Genomic DNA, 20,974 nt, shown 5'->3' on the forward strand with positions numbered 1-20,974 from the left:
CCACAATAACATATCATGGAGTGATGCTTAGAGAAATAAATGCATGGATGAGCACAATCAGGCCCAGGCTCAAAACATACAAATCAGAGCAATAACTAACACTGCTTTCAGATTTTAACCAAAATAATAACTTAGAGTACATTCTATATTTGTTTTAATATGCATTTTAATTGAAATATTTTTTTCAAGGAATCACTTCCTAGTCTTCAAAAACAAATTGAAGTTAAACTTCAAGAGACAAATACAGAACTGAAAAAGTATGGCAAGCCAGTTCCAGAGGAAGACGAAGAGAAGCTCACTTTCCTAGTTGAAGTAAGTAGATTTTTTAAATGCAGAACTGTTTTATGTAATTTTTATTAAAGTGATTTATAAAGTATTTTTATAATGAATTTGATTGTATGCATTTTTCCACTTTGTCAAATTAAGGTTAAAATAGATGTGTAATGCCATGGAAGGCTTTAAGTTTCCCAGGTTTTCGACAAAGAGAAGGCAGAGATCAGTCATTTCAAAATCTATTAATTTAGAACAAACATCACTGATAACAAAGTGCAGAATCAAAAATGCAAGCAGATGGAACTCTTGTAGGGCACTGTTATATTTTCTAAATGAATTTTGTACTTTCTCAAATTTAAATTTACTTGTTAGACAAATATTCTTATTTTATACTGTATATTATGTAGGTGGTGATTTAATTATCTGAATATCTAAGTGACATGTAAATCTCTCATACTCTTTAACCTGTTATTTAGCACAAGCCCACTATTCGCTTGTATAAAACTCTTGTTTACCAACCTATGTCACAGCATGAGTATCACGTTTTTGAACCGCCTTTTATTGTATGTCACATCTTCAAAAGCATTACAGTTGCTTATTGTATTAATATAAATTCTAAAAACGCTTTACCAAATGTTCAGTGTAGATCTGTGTCACCCAAACATGATCCTGTATTTATAATAACAGTCAGGCTTCCCCCTGACCTCCACACAGATAATGGATTTGCCCACTGCTAGAGGCACCATGGTCCAGCTTCCTTGCAGATGTTAATAATTTTTACTCATGTTTAATTTTTGCTCACTCTGCTACAATTTAGTAGCAGTGATCAGTCCTGGTTTCTCTTGAAAGTTTTTCAAACTTGTAATGTCTATAGTACTAGGGTGTTGTACCGTGTTAGCCATTATGAATGTAGAGAAAAGCCAAGCAAAATGACACCTTTTATGAGTTGCCTCGAAAGCTTGAATATTGTAATCTTTTAAGTTAGCCAATAAAAGGTATCATTTTGCTTGGTTTTTCTAAACTTGTAATGTCTATTTCTAACATAAGTTTCTTGCTAATTTTCTAGCTAAGAATTAACTTTGCTGTTTATTTCTCTTGCAGATACATAAAAAAACAGATTTGCTAAAATTTTATAATGTTAATATTTGTTTTAGATAAAACAGACAACTGACTACATTATTTTTAAATAAAATTAATACAACATTAGAACACTCTAGATGAGAACAGGCCTTTCAGCCCAACAAAGCTCGCCAGTCCTATCCACTTATTTCTTCCAAAAAAACATCAAGTCGAGTTTTGAAAATCCCTAAAGTCTTACTGTCTACCACACTACTTGGTAGCTTATTCAAAGTGTTTATCGTGTGCGAAATTTACCCTTAACAAGTTTCCAACTGTGCTCTTGATGAACTCATTTTAAAATAACAGTCTTGATCCACTGTACTAATTCCCTTCATAATTTTAAACACTTTTTAAACACAATGATGTCACCTCTTAATCTTCTTTTGCTTAAACTGTATAGGCTCAGCTCTTTTAATCTTTCCTCATAATTCAACCCCTGTAGCACTGGAATCAGCCTAGTCGCTCTTCTCTGGACCTTTTCTAGTGCTGCTATGTCGTTTTTGTAGTCTGGAGACCAAAACTGCACACAGTACTCAAGATGAGGCCTCACCAGTGCATTATAAAGGTTGAGCATAACCTCCTTGGACTTGTACTCCACACATTGTGCTATATAACCTTCTGATGCCTTCTTAATGGCTTCTGAACACTGTCGGGAAGTCAATAGCTTAGAGTCCAATATAACTCCTAAATCCTTCTCATAAGGTGTACTCTCGATTTTCTGACTGCCCATTGTGTATTCAAACATAACATTTTTACTTCCTATGTGTAATACTTTACATTTACTGACATTAAATTCCACCTGCCACAAATCTGCCCAAGCCTGTATGCTATCCAAGTCCTTCTGTAATGATATAATGGATTCCAAGTTATCTGCTAATCCACCTATCTTGGTATCATCTGCAAACTTAACCAGCTTGTTACTTATATTCCTATCTAAATCCTTTATATATATTAAAAATAGCAGCAGCCCTGGCACTGACATCTGTGGAACAACACTCTTAACATCGGCCAGTTCTGAAGAGGTTCCTCGCACCATCACCCTCTGCTTCCTGTGTCTGAGCCAATTCTGCACCCATCTAAAAACATCACCCTGAACTCCCACTTCTTTTAATTTGATGCCCAACCTCTCATGTGGCACCTTATCAAATGCTTTCTGAAAGTCCAGATAAATAATATCATAAGCTCCACTTTGATCGTATCCTTTTGCTGCCTCCTCATAGAATTCCAGCAAGTTAGTAAAACACGACCTCCCTCTTCTGAACCCATGCTGACTGTTCCTAATAACTCCTGTCCTTGCCAGGTGTTGCTCAATCTTATCCTTAATAATTCCTTCCATTAATTTTCCTGTGATGCATGTTAAGCTTACTGGCCTATAGTTTCTTGGATCTGCCCTGTCACCCTTTTTATATAATGGGATGATATTTGCCATTTTCCAGTCCTTCGGAATCTCTCCAGTGCGCAGTGACTTCCTAAAAATATGTGTCAAATACAGGTGTTCCAGTGAAAATCTTTTCTTCAGTGAAAGGTCATAAGAAAAGCATAAGAAATTTTTTCTCTTTCTTCACTTTACTAGTTAATGGTCAGACTGGTATTCTGTGCAGTTTACACAATTATAGCCATGTGGAGGTAAGAACCAAGACCAGGAAGCTCTAGCTAAGTCCAGCCGGGGGTCCACCCCAATAAACACATCCGGCTTCCATTTTAAAAAGAATTATTTCAGGGAGAATAATGTATAGAGGTGGACTTAAAGCTGTCTCTGTAAAAATGTGTTTCAGCTTCCAACAAAACTTAAGACATGTTCATAGGTATACTGTATGTTTATTTAACAAAAACCATGACTAGAAAGGAAATTTAAAACATGTTAAATATGGCATCAAAAGCAAATGCTGTTTAAATTCTAGCTGTCAGGCTTTGGAGAGGGTTTCTATGTTTAGTTTTTAAAATTGTTTTCTTCTAAAATCTTTTTATTCTTTATTCTTTATTTTTAATCTTTTTTAAAATCTGCCTGGAAAAGGGTCTCTTTTTGAACTGCCTTTCCCAAGGTTTCTTCCATTTTTCCCTACAAGGGTTTTTTTGGGAGTTTTTCCTTCTTAGAGACTTAAGGCTGTTAAAGCCCCTTGCAGCATTTCTTGTGTGATTTTGGGCTGCACAAAAATAAATCATAATTGTATTGTATTGTATTGTATTGTATTGTATTGTATTGTATTGTATTGTATTGTATTGTATTATTTTATTCTGATTATAAAGGTACAAATGCATTATTTTCAATAGAACATTCAGAGTCAAACCAAGTTAATGTGAAAATGGAAAAAGGGAGGGATATGTCATCTGCAGCAGGTCATGGCAAATTAACAATGACTACAAGTATGCCAAGCATGAATTCTCAAGAACATTTTGAAAAGTAATTTATGTATTAGTGTTTGAAAACTAATTTATGTATTAGTTTTTGAAAAACTAATATTGCATCAAATAAATGTTGGGTCTCAAGATAGTAATTTGACATTAAAATACTGGTATATGGTGAAATGCAATATCAACTTGAAAAGTTTCTCTTTGAAGTCTTTTCTACAAAATTTGTTTTCATTGCACAATATTTGATATGTGACAAGTATTAATGTCATACCTGTAGTGGAACAGGCATGGGAGTCATTAAACATGAAAATGGTGTAGGAAAATTAAACCTATCAAAAGTGTGCTTGGCTCACTAATTACAGATCACTTTAAAAAAATTACAAATATGATGTGGATCACACAATTACAGATTTACTTTTCTAAAAATGTATTTCCTTCTGTTTTCCAGAAGCTCCAAAGCTATTATGATATCATTTCAAGTATAATCAAAGGGGAAGAAAAGAGTCAAGACCAAGAAAGCAAAATTTTCAATCAGGTGCGAGAGAAGTTTGAAAACTGGAAAAGATGTTTGGATTCTATCTCTTTAAACTGTGAGCAAAATTAACAAGAAATATTGAATATGTTTAATTTTTAAATAATACAGTGTGGAAATGCTCCAACCCAACACGCACAGGCAGACACAGAATGTCTTAAAACACACGCGTTTAATTTCAACCCCTATTTACAAACTCATCCCCCAGTGCAGTAATCACCAACACACAGTCCTTTAGAATTCCTTTTTCTTCTTCTTCTTCTTCTCTCTTTCGCCTTCCACTCCTCCCAGGCAAGCTCTGTCCACTTCCACCCAACTCCAGCTCTCTTGCTGGAGTGAGATGGCCTCTTTTATACCTCCCCTGGATGCGCTCCAGGTGCTTCCTGATTTTATCCCAGCAGCACTTCCTGGTGTGACGTAAACGCTGCTCTTGCACCTGGAAGCACTCCGGGCATACCTGGAATCTTCTTCCAGCAGCACTTCCTGGTGTGGCGGAAGTGCTGCTTTCCAGGGCTATATAAATATCTGGGTGCCCCCTGGCGGTGACCACGGGCCCCAACCGGGATGAGCTTCCAAGCTCTGCTCCCGTGGCCCCCACACAGACCAGGGCAGCTGCCCTCTTGAGGCCCGGGGAAGGTATTGCTCCTCTCCTGGACCCTCCAGGTAGGACCCCCAGCCATCTGCCACAACAGTCATTCAGTCAGTCAGTCATTGTCCAACCTGATATATCCTAACACAGGGTCACGGGGGTCTGCTGGAGCAAATCCCAGCCAACACAGGGCGCAAGGCAGGAACAAACCCCAGGCAGGGTGCCAGCCCACCACAGGACACACACAAACACACCCACACACCAAGCACACACTAGGGACAATTTAGGATTTCCAATGCACCTAACCTGCATGTCTTTGGATTGTGGGAGGAAACCGGAGCAGACACGGGGAGAACATGCAAACTCCACGCAGGGAGGACCAAGGAAGCAAACCCAGGTCTCCTTACTGCGAGCCAGCAGCGTTAAATAATACAAGCAAAACATAAATTTGAAAAGAAGAACTGTACAATGCAAAATTTTAGTTTTTAATTAGATATTCTTCTCCAGACTTTAGAATAATTTTTGTCGAAAAATTTAAGGATACCAATCTGAAAGCAGCGTGCAGAGAGGAAGAGACCTTCAGAAGTACCTTAGATGTGTAGTTGGTACTAACCGGTCCAAATGGAAAAACTCATTGCTTCTAGCAGAACTGTCCAGAAATGCCATGAAAACCACGGCTGCAGGGATGTCACCTTTTAAATGTTCATGCAGTTATAAGCCAATTTTATTTGTAATAGACTTGACTACTTAATTAGTGTCCAGTTTAACTGACTTGACTACCCAAAGAACCTCTCGCCCAAATGGGTAGCAGTACCATTGATGTTTGGAATCCTCTGCTAAAAACAGGGCTGATATGGCAGTTGTTTTCTAGTTATACTTTTTTATTTCCTGCTCAATAGACTCCTGGGTAATTTTTAGACAATGTTATTTTAGCACCAGGGCTCATAATAATTTCATTAAGAGTAAAAATTGACAGTTCACTGCATATCACAGTTTAAAAATGACAACCACAAAGCAGCACAACACACACAGAGCACACATTTAGGTGACGATGCCGATCTTCATACAGCATCAGAGTCTATGAAAAAAGAAGAGTTTTTGATTGATTCTAAATGTACTGAGCAATTTCTCATCTGAAAACACAGAAGCATAACCTAAAATAATAGTTATAAAAGGGATTAGAATGTGAAATATCACCCAAAATCAGTATGTGTAAGTCACCAAAAATAACAAGGTGTACATCAGAGATGAAGATGTGATCTAAGATTTTTATCTATATAAATAAAGCTCATCTTTTTTTTTTTTCTTTTTTTTTTTTTACTATGTTTCTATTTTTCATGGTTCTCATGTCAGAAACTGTTTTAGCTACTGTAGAAGGGAACAGCCCGGACACAGACAGGCAGACACGTTGCAGTCCATAACCACACGTTTATTTACACTATTATTATACAAGTCACTAAGTGCACCTCACAAACCCCCACTGACTCCCAAAGTCCTGGCTTCTCCTCCAAGCTGTCTCTTCACTGCACACACACTCAGGGCCTCTCCTTGCCGCCGCCTCCTCTGACCTCGTCCACCTCCTCAGCCTTGATTGCAGGGCGGCGGCTCCTTAAATAGGTAGCTGGGTGCGGCTCGCAATCAGCCACCTGCCATGCTACAATGAAATAAAACCTCTGTCCTTCATCTTTTCTGAGCAGAACTCCAAATACAGAGTAGATTCATACAGTACATGAACTTGTTCAAGAGCCATTTCAAGTCATCAGTTAACCAGATTGCATGTTTCTGCAGTGAAGGTGAAAATCTACATAAACACTGGGAAAATGTGTCTAACCTTCAAGATGGAGGACAGTCCGGAGCTACAATATGCAATATTGAACCAAAGCTCCAATGGAAATCCTCAGATCAGTGAAATATTTGCAGTTAAACTCCATTTAATTGTGGATCAAAGAAAAGGCTTTTTAAGGATCAGAATTCATAATTTCATATAATGATTTTTAAATAGAAGCCTTGTTAGAAAAAAAGAATACATGTAACTTTATGATAACTGCTAAAGGATCAAAAGTCAAAACAATGTGCTTCTTACCTTACTTTTACATTTTCAGTTAGCCATGTTTCTTCTTAGTTCTTACTTAGGAATCAAAATGGTGGGTCAACAATTCCTGTAAGTTTGAAGGTATTACTTAGAGAAGCTGGAGAGAAAAACAATTCTGGAAAGCTCACATTTTTTCTGTTTTTGCAGAGAGAGTACTCAGGATATTTAAGGAATTGTACTCACAGACCAAAAAAAATTATAAAAAAAAATATTGTAAAATAAAAAAGAAAAGTTTCAGGCCAAAGCAAGGAAAATCCACACAGCTGGACGTGTGAAAATGAAAATTTATATAAAATAGCATGCATTTTTTCTTTATGCCTTCCAGAATGAAATAATATTTTCAAATATAGTATCTCATGTGTGTCGGTACAGCTAGAAGATAAAAGCGCCATGATGGAAAGAACAAAAGAAGGCTGTAGGAGTAGAACAGGGCTTATTTTTGAAAAACTGGCGACCTTCTCATGGGATAAAAGTGATTTTGTTGACAATTCTGTCTCATTTTTTTCTTGAGAAACACATTTAAATATAAACTATAGTATTAAACCTTTAAATTTAAGAATACTATCTAGGCTTAATTTGTTCCAAGAATTTGTTGTAATAATTATCATGAAGTTTTATTTTTTGGTGTTTCTTTCTGTATTGTTAATATTAAACAAGAAAAGCATCATTACTTAATTCAATAATGTCCAATATGAAAGACTCTATGACCAGGGGCCTCATGTATAAACGGTGCGTACGCACAAACGTAAGAACGTTTCCACGTTCAAATTGCGATGTATAAAACCTAAACTTGGTGTAAAGCCACGCACATTTCCATGGTAGCTCATACCCTGTCGTACGCAAGTTCTCCGCTCGGTTTTGCAGACTGGTGGCACCCAGTATCAAAGCAGTGCTACTCTTCCTGTGTGGTTACCCATTCTTTTTTAGATCCACATCCTTGACGTGGCTTTATAAATACACTGAAATTAACTGCTGTGAAAGATAGAGGCACTGTCAACCCCTTGAACCCTCAGATCAGACGTCAGACACCAGATAAAAGTCCAATATGACTTTATTTTATAATAATTATGTGCACCAAGCACATTCCACTCCACTATACTCATAAATCAATAATCACTAAACAATACTCAATCCTCCACTCCCAGACGCTTAGCCACCCTGCCTCCCAACTCAGCTCATCGTCTTGGATTTCCCATAGTCTTTTTTATATTCCCTGACCCGGAAGTGTTTCCAATCCCTCAGTCCATGTGATCTCCTATCACTTCCGGGTCAGATAAAAATCCTCTTCTTCATCCCGGAAGCACGTCATTTCCCTTGTCGCTTTGCCTATGACGTACTTCCAGGTTATAGGGCATGTAGAATTCCCTGAGCCTCCCTACAGCGTCTCCTGGAGGTCCCCAGGGTATCCAGCAGGGCTGGTTGTAAAAACTACAAGGTCCATGAGGCCCTGCTGGAATTCGGGGAACCTCTATGGCGCAGGGAGAGCTCCATCTGGTGGCCTGGGGGTGTTGGCCGGGATGACAGGCCGGCCATCTCTCACACTGCATATTGTTTATTAGTTTAATGCATGTGATTGTAATTAACCTGTAACAATATAATGGTCCACAGAATGGTCAAACTATTCCAAATACCATAACTGCTTTAGCGTTGTTACTCTCACTGCACCTTCTTCTTCTTCTTTCAGCTGCTCCCATTAGGGGTTGCCACATCGGATCATCTTTTTCACTATTACTCTCACTGTACCACTCGGAGTATTTATATCACTGTATCTGAGTGTGAATCACAGCACAGCTGTTCGGAAAGAGAATTATCGGTGTACAGTATTAAGCACACGCTGCCTCACCAATTTGTTATTTGAACTTCTCTCATCCGACAAACGCTTCAGAGTCTTTCCTGTACGGACCTCGCCGTTCACAAACAGTTTCATCCCAAGAACTCTAAACGCACTCAATCAGTCCAATCAAGTGCTCCCTGTAGAACTGTTTGTACTTGTAAGTACAATTACCTCACTGTAAACTTGTGATACAGTTATAATATTGCACAACCTGAGTCACTTTATAAAGAGCGTATTTACATATGATGACAATATCATTTTTAAGATGAAATGCAGCAAAATATTTTTATTATATTATACAGATAAAACTTTAACTTTAACTACACGGTGCCGCAGCGCTTAGTGAGGAGCTGGCGCTCTGTTCACGGATTGTTCCTGCCTCGTGCTGTATTCTTGCTGTGGCTGGTGTGACACTGGAAGGATAGATGGATAGAATAATTAAACATTACGAAGATATTTCAATGTTCCTTAAAAGTTTTGAAGAATTGGCATACTAAGCTTACAGATGGCTTAACGTCTATTACAGAGCTGATTTTGTGGCGATTGGGTATTTGGAGAAAGAAAAGTAAGGACAGGAATTGGGGGTTAGTACGTTTGAAAGAGACAGTACTGCTGCAGTAAATTATTTCATTGAAGGTCACACATGGCGCAGCAAGCATCTTGCGTGAGACATGAACAAGCACTGAACCACCGTGTTCCCATATTTAATAACATGCTTTAACTCTTATCATAATGAAAATGATATCACGTATACTTCTCAGTATTTTAATTATTCAGAGAGCTGTAATATTACGAATGTAATGGATTCTGTGTCCTATCGGAGGAAGAGAAAGCTCGGAAGCACGTAATGATTCACCCACATAGCGCACATAGAAGATCAAATATAAAACAAAGCATTTAACGTGCTATTTTAGTTACGATGGGATTTGAGAAACTAGTAAATTAAACGATTTTAAGATGAAGTTTATGATGTTGACATTTCGTGCTTTTTTCCCACTGTGTGCCTTTTTTTTTTCTCTTTACCCTAATAAACTTCCATATGACACTCAGATGGTGGGCTACGACTCGCCTTTTCATGACGACTTTGATATGTGACAACTTCTTTTTTTTTCGGGCACTGTGCGACTTTGTGAACTTAAGCTTTCAAGTTTCACCAACACTCTGTCACTCGATCAACTTCCTTTTGTTGATTATACCACTGTTTAAACCAACAAATAGTACATTTTTCCTTGCCTCCACTTGGTATTCACTGAAATTCTTCTATTTTCCCTCGTACTTTTGCCATTGTCTTTTCACAGAAGGCTGATCTTAAGGGCTATTTATATTGATTTGCATATTCAAAGAGGTGTAATTCTGGGAGGAGTTGGGGCGGGACAGCAGGTGCGTGCACGTGCGTTCATTTTCACGCTGACCGGGATTTATGTAGCGAAAGAACGTGGAAGCTGGTGTTCACACAGATTTATGCATCTGGATTTTTTTGTGCGTAAGCACATTTACGCTTTTGTGTTCATGTGCTTACATCATGTTATAGTGTGAATTCTACGCACGGCGTTATGCATGAGGCCCCATGTGCGGGAATGACAGCTCAGGACTGTGGCAAGAAATTTTGGAACACCAAAGTCAAGAAAACAAAGAGAAAAGAAATGAAATGGCGCTCATTCAACGGGAAGTCAAAGGCTGACTGAGGTTTTGTTGGTCTTAGTGGAGTTCTGTCTCACAGGTTGCTCTGGACAAAAAAATGACGCTTTCTTCTGGGACACCTGGGATTTTGTGACGGCTGGACTGGAAGGGCTGGGGCTAATTGCCTTTAATGAGGGGCTTCTTGGCACTGTGGGGAAAGACGGAGATGACAGCGTTAGCAGCAGTGCCCCCTCTCTCCTTAGCGAGTTATTACATACCTCGACTGAGCCTGCGAGGAGGTCCTCTGATGTGCATGCATGACAGACTCATTATATAAAGATTAACATTACTGCAGATTTTGTGAACGAGGTGACACTATTTCACAATCTACTATGACTACAAGTTTCTCCCTTCTTCAGTATTAACAGTTTGTTATCAAGTATCCATCTGTAATATAATGTAAAACACTTTATATTATTACTTGTTATCTTTCTGATGCTTTTATCCAAAACAGCTCAAAACATTTAAGATAGAGTTAAATAGATTTCTTTTTGTTTTTCCAGTTGGAGCAAAGGCAAGTGAAGTGATCATGGTCAGATAGTGTCAGTAGTTGGATCTATAACCAACTTGTCATCAAGTTAAATGACACTCGTCTGTGACTTTTTTTTTCTAGTGGAAGTTGGTGATTTGGATATGAAAAACTCCATTAAGAAAAACAGAGGAAAAGAGCTTCCGGGATTCATCAATTATTCAACTTTCGAGAAATTTATGAAGGAACATATTGAAAAGGCTGAAGCTCCCTCCATTCAGTTACTATTTGCTATTGCAGGTGGGAAAAAACAGTGATTTATAATCAAAATAACACATATACACACATATGTAAATATTTTACTATCACTTGTTTTTAAGGTTTTGGCTTTGATTTTTGAACTTATTTTCTCTCTTTTGTTGCCCTGATGTGTGCCTGTTCTGACGATGAATTTGATTGCTGCTTTTGCTCTCTCAGTTTCTTAGTTAATTTTCATAAATCTAAAAACTCATTCTCACCTACCTTTTCCAAGTGGTCATAACAGCTAGATTTTAAGTCATTTAAGACCTACAATAATTAGTAACATGAGAAGCTGAGATATTTTCAGATTTACTTATGAATGTTTTAAGATTTTGACCTTGACATCATTCAGGGGATTGTGTATTTTTATTTAACCTTTAGATGTGCGTTATCAAGAACCTTCTGCTTCTGATAAATTTGTCTAAGGCAGGGATAGACTGGTTATTGGGCTGTTTTGTGTGTGAGCTGTGTTTAGAAGTGTCGCTAGCTTTAGCACTGTGTGGACAGTAGGGAGCGCTCCAGCTCCCCAAACACCCAACACAAGCAGGCTCAGGATACAAGTTCAAAGCACAACAAGTCTTTATTTGTGGCAAACTCTTCCCTGTAAGCGTTTTCCACCACAGCCACAAGTACGATTATGATGATGTACTTGTTTATGGCAAAAGATTATGGCAAAAGCACATTTTAAATGATTACATTACACAAACAAAAAAGGAAAACATTTGCAAATCTTCACATAGTAATTTTTAACTTCTTTTTTTCAGACACTGAAAATACTCCAAGTTTACTTGATTTCCTGCTCTGTAATTTACTGTTTGTATTTTATTTTCTAATGTTTTGCACCCTGAAGGTAATCCTTTGAATAGGGCGGTCTAGACTTCTCATTCTCCAGGAACCAAGTCAAATCTTCAAATTAATTACAGATCTTCTTCTTCTTCTTTTGGCTCCTCCCGTTAGGGGTTGCCACAGCGGATCATCTTCTTCCATATCTTTCTGTCCTCTGCATCTTGCTCTGTTACACCCATCACCTGCATGTCCTCTCTCACCACATCCATAAACCTTCGCTTAGGCCTTCCTCTTTTCCTCTTCCCTGGCAGCTCTATCCTTAGCATTCTTCTCCCAATATACTCAGCATCTCTCCTCTGCACATGTTCAAACCAACGCAATCTCGCCTCTCTGACTTTGTCTCCCAACCATCCAACTTGAGCTGATCTTCTAATGTACTCATTTCTAATCCTGTCCATCCTCGTCACACCCAGTGCAAATCTTAGCATCCTTAACTCTGCTACCTCCAGCTCTGTCTCCTGCTTTCGGGTCAGTGCCACCGTCTCCAACCCATATAACATAGCTGGTCTCACTACCATCCTGTAGACCTTCCCTTTCACTCTTGCTGATATTCGTTTGTCACAAATCACTGACACTCTTCTCCACCCATTCCACCCTGCCTGCACTCTCTTTTTCACCTCTCTTCCACAATTCCCATTACTCTGTACTGTTGATCCCAAGTATTTAAACTCATCCACCTTTGCCAATTCTACTCCTTGCATCCTCACCATTCCACTGACCTCGCTCTCATTTACACACATGTATTCTGTCTTGTTCCTACTGGTCTTCATTCCTCTCCTATCTAGAGCATATCTCTACCTCTCCAGGGTCTCCTCAACCTGCTCCCTACTATTGCTACAAATCACAATGTCATCAGCAAACATCATAGACCACAGGGACTCCTGTCTAATCTCGTCTGTCAACCTGTCCATCACCATTGCAAATAAGAAACTCCTCTCGAGGCACCCTGTCATATTTTTCTCCAGGTCCACAAAGACGCAATGCAACTCCTTCTGACCTTCTCTATATTTCTCCATCAACACCCTCAGAGCAAACACCGCATCTGTGGTGCTCTTTCTTGACATGAAACCATACTGCTGCTCATTAATCATCACCTCACTTCTTAACCTAGCTTCTACTACTCTTTCCTATAACTTCATGCTGTGGCTCATCAATTTTATCCCCCTGTAGTTACTGCAGCCCTGCACATCCCCTTTATTCTTAAATATCGAAACCAGTACACTTCTTCTCCACTCCTCAGGCATCCTCTCACTTTCCAAGATTCCATTAAACATTAAGTTGCCTGGCATTTCAAAACTGGAGGGATGAGTGATTGTTTGAATGTATCTGGAGGCATCTCAAGTTTCAGTGTAGGCTGAACTGACACCCATACCGACTACACAGATGTGGATGACCCTTCCAGTTACACTCACACAAACACACTCCCAATCCCCATGTTTTGAATTGACAGGTAATTTAACATGTTTATCTGTAACATATAAAAGGAAACAGAATACCATAGAAAAATGAGAAAACTAACCTTGAACTCCATATGTATTGTGCCGTCAAGGGGAGGCAGGTATGATCAGTATAATGTTACAACCAGGGGATAAGCATAAGTACATCTAAACTTGTTACCAGAAAGTGTGTCTTATTTTTGTCAAAAATCAAAACACTACATAAACATCAAAGTTCAAAAAGTAAGCAAAGGGTTGAGTACCAGAATAATTAAAGAGAATAGCACATCAAAAAAGTAAGTTTTTATTTTTTAGTTATTTTATTTAAAGAAAATAACATTGCTTGCAATCAAATTGAACTTATACAATAACTGACTTCATAGTGAAACTAGAAAAAAAAGAAAAGAGAAAAAAACACAAAAAAGAAACCCAAAATATCAGAATTTTTTTTAAAAAGAAACTAGGAACAAAGAGAGACAAGACCCTGTTAGGTTTTTTGCTTGTTTTATCTGCAGTCTCCGATAACCAGGAAGACCGTCACACGACTAACATCACACACTGATCACTTCAATTTATTCAAGCCAAGCAACAATGTTGAAATGCTAATTAAATAGTAACATCCATAATGAAAACAACTAAACAATGAAATTCAATATTTTTTTCACAGAGCTAATGCGTTCAGCATTTACAAAGACTGCAAAGGCTTACTTCGAAAATTACCCAAACTTACTTCGAGCTATAAAGGTAAGATTATATTTTTTTCTTTGCTTGCTGTCCTCCAAGTCCTGAACAGTTCTTTAAGAGATGAAAAGAGCATAATTCGACTTTGCTTTCTATGCTCTATAATGTACTCATAAAGACTTAATGTAGTTTAAGTCTGGTTACTGGGGAGGACATGGAAGGGATTTAAGTTCATCATGATGTTCACGAAACAACTCTTGAATTAGTTTAACAGCACATAATGGGGATTGCCATCCTGGAATACAGTAACATCATGTTTGCACCACAGAGTTAATTTGCTCCTTTAAAATAGTCACATATTCTTTGGCCATGAGCCTTCACCATGTTTAACAGTTGGCAGCACACATTACAAATTGAAGACACCCTTTGGCCTTCTTCAAACATAAATCATCAGCCAGTAAGTAGGCAATCATCTGAAAGATTATCTACCTCTCCTCCTCTTTTACTGGTGAAGAGTAGGGTCATCAAGTCAGACTCACAGCATTGTGGGAATGACATCTTTCCTATTTACTATGAAAGCTGGCCATCCACGAAGTAACTGTTAATACTATTTTAGCAAAAAATGCACATATTTTTCAAGTTTTACCATATTGATGGATATCCAACATGTGAATTATGTGACACCAGTTAAGTGACACTTTTTTTTTCCATGGATGTTTTTCATATCAATTTGCCGTTGTGCATTATTGGCCACCTCAGGGCTCCGTGGAGTGTGAATGTTCAATATGTAATTTCTCCACAAAAAACATGAGATTAAACATTTTCTCAGCCATCACTTCAAAGTACATGGGATAAGTAACATTAAACAAAATAATTTTTGGGTGGACTATTCATTTAAGAGAAGAAACAGGTTGGGACAAAAACCTGCAGCCACAGGGGACCACCCTGGACTAAACTTGAGAACCACTGGGCTGAGGCATCTCTGGTCTCAGTGTAGATTGAGGGCAGTCCCCACAGCTCCTGTCCTTTGCTCCTTTGACTCAACATGTATAACACAAGGACAATTTCAATCTTAAAAATAATCTAAATCGTATGAAATACAAAAAAAAATTTCAAAAACCAAAAAATACTTAATGAGAGGAAAAATATCAAAGAAAATATAATTTGCATAGACAAATATAACTAGATAACCCTCACACACAAAAAATAAACAAAATGGGGTAGTTTATAGATTTACTTGTGCTGAATCCATTTTTGAAATTGCAATTTCTCTACCACAAACCTTTTCTGGAAGATATCAGATTCAGTGAAAAAGGCCGTTTTGAAAAACAATTGTTGATTTTTTTTTAAAATAAGTTATTTATGCCATAAACCAAATGTTTTTGCTCTCAATCTGCATTTTTTTTCCTTTCTTATTCCTTTAAAATAGCCATGAATTTAAATTTAAAAGGTCAGAAAGATGCCTTTTTTTATTATTAATAGAGTTATTGTTTAAATAGTTTTTACAGACTATCGGGCTCCGCCCCCTGCTCGCTTCACTCACCCACCCCCGGGTTTGGTTTACCGGATACACAATTTAAAGAGATTGTTAGTTTCATGGGAATTGTTACATATGCATTATTTTCACTTTTACTTTAAAACTTTTGTAAAAACAATACTTGTCCTTTATTTCTGGCCCGGGGCGTGGTTAAATCTCTTTCGTGCAGAATGTATAACGCTGCTCGTGTTGTGAAGGGGGGGCGGCTGAATGCACGCTAAGGAGATGCCGTTCGGTCAGCTGCTGGCTTGTTGCTGCTACTGGCGAGCTGCGTTTTCTGCTTGTCGCACTGCTCATCGATCATTTAAAAGCCTGTACAACAGCTTTCCTTTTGCCACTTCGCGTCTCTGCCATTCGCGTTGTGAAGGGGGATTGGAGTTGGTGGGGGGCTGAACGCGCGCTAAGGAGAAGCGGTCGGATCATCTGCTGGCGAGCTGCATGTTCTGCTTGTTGCTTGTCATTGTTTTAAGAGCTGGGAGCACATGAAGTGTGTCTGTCAAAAGCATTCCAACAACTGCTTGGTTAGATGTCCGTGAACTTGTTTTAAATGTTGTCTCACTGCCTTGTCTTGCATGACGTTAAAGTGTCTCTCGCGGGACGTCAAATCATCTTCCAAGAAGATCATGTCTTGTCTCCCTAGTCTCCCTCCCAAGATGTTTTTTATAATAGAGAAAAATGTGCAAGGTCATGTTGATCCACCTTGACCAGGTAACAGGTAAGCAAATGGTAAAAGAATACACACCCTTCCTTTTTTGAAACAACAAAAGTTACTGGTTACAATTTTTTGAGGTAGGTAGTGTAACCACATGAGGTGCTACTGAGCCTCAAACATCAGGCACAATATCACCCAGCACATCTCTAGGTTTAAAATAATACAGTTTTATTTTCACCAACCTAATTTTATGGTGACTCGGCCACAAATACCACAGTGTCACTTGAATAAATGTCTTCTTCTCTTTCCACTCCTCCTGGTGCATGTGTATTGAAAGCCTACTAACATTTTACACTTTGGCAGTGAGCTCCTTTTCAAGTAAGACCTGGGAATGCTTCCAGTGTCAGGAACACTTCCAGGTTGAGTGGAAACCAGTGTTGTCCTCCACCGGCAGTGCCCTCTGGTGGCACCCAAGGACACTGACAGGGCTGCATTTCTGCACTCCAATTCCTATGCAACTCTATGCGTGTCCTGATTGGGACCAGCCTAGAGGAACACTGCCACCTTTGTGTGGGGGTATGAACTGCTCCCGGTATCCACGTTCACCCAGTCCATTCATTATACTTCAATCCCAGCCAGGACAAAGATTACAGGGCATTCCAGCCAGTTTTTGTTTCTGCTCCTGCCGTCCTACCATTATGCCCTCCAATTCAAGTAAGAAATCAGTCTCCATCTCAGTCGGAATGCCCATCTGCCCTCTGTGCCACTCACAGTAGATAGAATATAAAATGAAGAGGTGCGAACCTGTGTCAGCAGACTGTGAAACACTTTGAGAGATCGTAAGAGAAAAAAAACTAACAACTGACTATGTTTTGTAAGTAATATGTTTCCAGTCTAAATAATTAATTTAAAAACATATGTTTTTTTTCTCTGAAATAGTGTTCTGCATTTTAAACTAACTTTCAAAAACAGAATGTAATAGAGCCGTTCTGTTACCAGATTTGGACTCAGCAGCCTAAAAATTATAAAATACTCTTAAAACATTTGACAAAAGCAATTTTTTTTTTGCAGACAAGTGTAATCAGCAAAAAAATAACAAAATAAACAAGTTAAGAAAAACAAAACATAGTTCTGGCAGAACCATGTTAAAAGGTTTTTCTCATTCATCTGATAATAAAAAATAATTCCTTTAATTTGTGTTAATTCTTTCCAATTTTAAACTAATAAAATGTTAATATTGTTGTTATAATGTTTAACTTTTTCATTTTTTATAGTGCTTGATTGAAGATATTCTAAAAAAAGAATCCCATGAAGCTGAAAAGATGTTGTATTCTCAGTTTAATATGGAAAGAATTATTTTTTCACAAGATGTAATTTACAGTAAAGTACTTTCTACATTGAAGTCTAAGCCAAGGCTTCCACAAGATGCTGATGTATCTGTGATGAAAGATCATTTGAATACTTACTTTGAGGTAGGGACCTAACAAAATCTGCCTGTGTTATTTATAATTTTTTTATACTGCAATGCTAGTCAGCCTAAATCTTTAAAGCATATCTTTTTGCAAAACCAATATATTGTTTGTGCACATGTATACAGTATAAAAAGGTACAACACAACATGAAACTTCACAACAATCAAACTCAGAGACGCGCACTTTACTCCACCCCAGTGCACCTACCATCCTGGATGATACACTGAATATTTGCAATTTCCTTTTCTTTTTATTTCCCCAAGTCAACTTAATATGTAAGAGAATAAACATAACTACAAATGACATTGTATTTCAAGTAATACTTGATTTTTTTAAACGAGTAATGTAATGGGTTGCCCAAGCTTTTCAAACAATAAAGTGTGGCATGTGGTGCAGGGTCTAGTAAATCCTTAACAGATAAAGTGAACCATGCACCAGCAAAGACAATACATGTCAACATGCCAGTGCAGGTCAAAGGGCACTGCTAGGGGGTGATAAACCCTGTTAGGGTACACTAGGTGCAATGGTCATTGACAGCACTACAGGATGCTGACGGGCTGAAACCAGTGTGTAAATGTGCCACACTCCCTCAGGATTATTGAGTGCAGGTAATCCACCAGAAGACATGGATGCCTGACATATCTCATGGAGGATGCAGGATAGAGATAAAGAGAATGAGTTCACAGAAGTTGTGCAAGTGGGTGGAGGTCTCACCAGAAACCACTTGATTTCTTCTAGTCCAGGGGTGGGCAGTGTCGGTCCTAAAGAGCCGCAGTGGCTACAGGTTTTCATTCCAACCCAACTGTTTAATTAGAAACCAATCCTTGCCAATCTCAGACTTTATTTAATTTTATGGCTTGTTAGTCTGCAATGTAAGGTACTTATATCGTAATTTTTTGCCTTTCTATGGATGTCATCCAAATGAGTTGAAGCGTAAAACGTATCATTTTCAGTCTGTCACATTTTTCTATTAAGTTTTTTATTAAATCAAACAGTGCATGATGAACACACACAGATGTAAATGGAAACAAGCTAGATGGAGAACTGCTGGCTGCTTTGACGTTTACATCTTATTGCTAATAAGGAGCCATTAAAACAGCGAATGCAGCTGTTTAAGATTGAAATAAGCAATTAAGGTTGGGGACCCATAACAAGTGAGACCACTAAAATGAAGCATCAAAATATGACTTAAGCAATAAGTGATCATCAGCAATAATTGACTTCTCATAAAGATAAAATGGGTTGGAACAAAAACCTGCAGCCACTGCGGCTCCCCAGAACTGACATTGCCCACCCCTGTTCTAGTCTGTCAAATGTCAGCACATGGTTCCTATTTTGGATGAATGGGTCCATTTTACCTTTTTAGGTCAGGCAGTCATTGAGACACCAGGACTCAGATTTATAATAGTTGCATTCACACAAAAATAGGCATGAAATGTGCATACGTGCCGTTTCAATCAAACTTGAGGATTCAGTAAAGAAAAGCTGGCAAGAGAACTTGATAACCCTTAATAAAGTAGGTAAAAGCAGAGAAACCAGCAAAATGACGACTTGTGCACGTAATAATTCATATCGCCAAGCTTTTACTATAATGTGCATTGCATGTGACAAACCTATTAAACCTCAAAACTGGTGAATATGACGTATATACTCTATTGCAGTGGCCTGTTAAGAGGGCCAATGCTGTGTATTTGCACTGAAGAACTTTTTGGGTTTTAGCAGTTGTCACTGCTCAGGATCAGAAAGCAATGTAATCCTTTGTTGTCAATAATCACACTAAGTGAACACACTTCTAACCTACTCGTTGCCTAATAATGGTCTGACACAACAAGGCTTGTTTGCTGCTGCTTGAAGACTACACAAATTTTTATATATGAATGGAATAACCTTTTACATATTGGCAGGATGGTGAGTGGCTTATGAGAAAAAGTGTACATCATTGTGTTAAAGAAGAAAGTATTAATTCTATTCTTGTTAATCCATATCTGAATTGTAATTGAATTACTGTATTTCCCATTACAGATTGCTTCTGATCGGCTGGCAAACCAGATTCCTTTGATCATTCTGTACCATACTGTTAACCAGTTTGGGACTGAGCTGCAAAAACAGATACTGCAGCTCATTCAAGGGGACAAGAACGTTAATGAGCTGCTTTCAGAGAACAAAGATGTTGCAGAGAAAAGGAATCGCCTGAGCAAGCGACTGGAACGGCTTAGCGAAGCCCAGGAGCAACTGAATAAATTTAGCGTTTAGGTTGTGATACTTTAATATTCCTAAAATGCGGGCATTTTCTTAATTGTGTCCTTCATAGAAGTAGTATTTTATTTAAAATATTTAATCTGATTAAATCATAACTTAAATAGTGACTGAAAAGACCACCTCCAGTAAACACTTTATGTTGAGCAATCAGCAATTACTGTATACTTAACAGCAAAGTTCTAGATATTAAAGGTTTTAATACTTATATCTTAAAAGTGATCATTCTTAAACTGAAAATATAATTTTACTGATGTAATACATTATTGGGTTAATAAAGTGCCAGGGGCATTTTCACTTTTGACTATCGTTCTTTGCTGTCTTTCATATATTCTTTTATTTCTTGTTAAACTAATCCATTCTACATAGTCTTATTGTAAAAATAAAATCACATGCAGAATCCTTTCTAGATGTCTGACTGGCACAAGTAAACAGGAACACAAGGAACACAAACACACACACACACATACATACATATATATATATATATATATATATATATATATATATATATATATATATATATATATGTATGTATGTGTGTGTGTGTTTGTGTTCCTGTTTACTTGTGTATATATATATATATATATATATATATATATATATATATATATATATATATATATATATATATATATATATATATATATATACACAGTATATTGGAGTCGTCCAGGTGAGATCACAGCGGCAGTGCTTCGTGTTTTTTGAGGAAATAGAGAGAGAGATGTTAGCACCCAGCCGTTGTCCCTGGCATGACTTGTCGCATTGCACATTGGGTCCTTCAGCTGCTCCCCATGTGCTCGTGCGTGACAATATATATATATATATATATATATTAGGGGGCTTCGCTC

At 37.9% G+C, this 20,974-nt stretch overlaps 1 protein-coding gene across 1 annotated transcript in view; it reads left to right on the top strand.

Annotated features, from left to right (window-relative positions):
* The window catches only part of LOC114650664 (interferon-induced GTP-binding protein Mx-like), a 48,101-nt gene extending 27,679 nt beyond the window's left edge, over positions 1-20,422 (top strand). The window contains exons 9-14 of the mRNA XM_028800448.2: positions 190-312; positions 4,193-4,334; positions 11,085-11,240; positions 14,190-14,266; positions 17,667-17,864; positions 19,887-20,422. Coding sequence (XP_028656281.1) covers positions 190-312; positions 4,193-4,334; positions 11,085-11,240; positions 14,190-14,266; positions 17,667-17,864; positions 19,887-20,117 — 927 coding nt within the window. The 3' untranslated portion in view covers positions 20,118-20,422. The remainder of the gene's footprint in view (positions 1-189; positions 313-4,192; positions 4,335-11,084; positions 11,241-14,189; positions 14,267-17,666; positions 17,865-19,886) is intronic.
* The last annotated feature ends 552 nt before the right edge of the window (positions 20,423-20,974 follow it).

This window comes from Erpetoichthys calabaricus, chromosome 4 (genome assembly GCF_900747795.2).
Source record: "Erpetoichthys calabaricus chromosome 4, fErpCal1.3, whole genome shotgun sequence".
Lineage (NCBI taxonomy): Eukaryota > Metazoa > Chordata > Cladistia > Polypteriformes > Polypteridae > Erpetoichthys > Erpetoichthys calabaricus.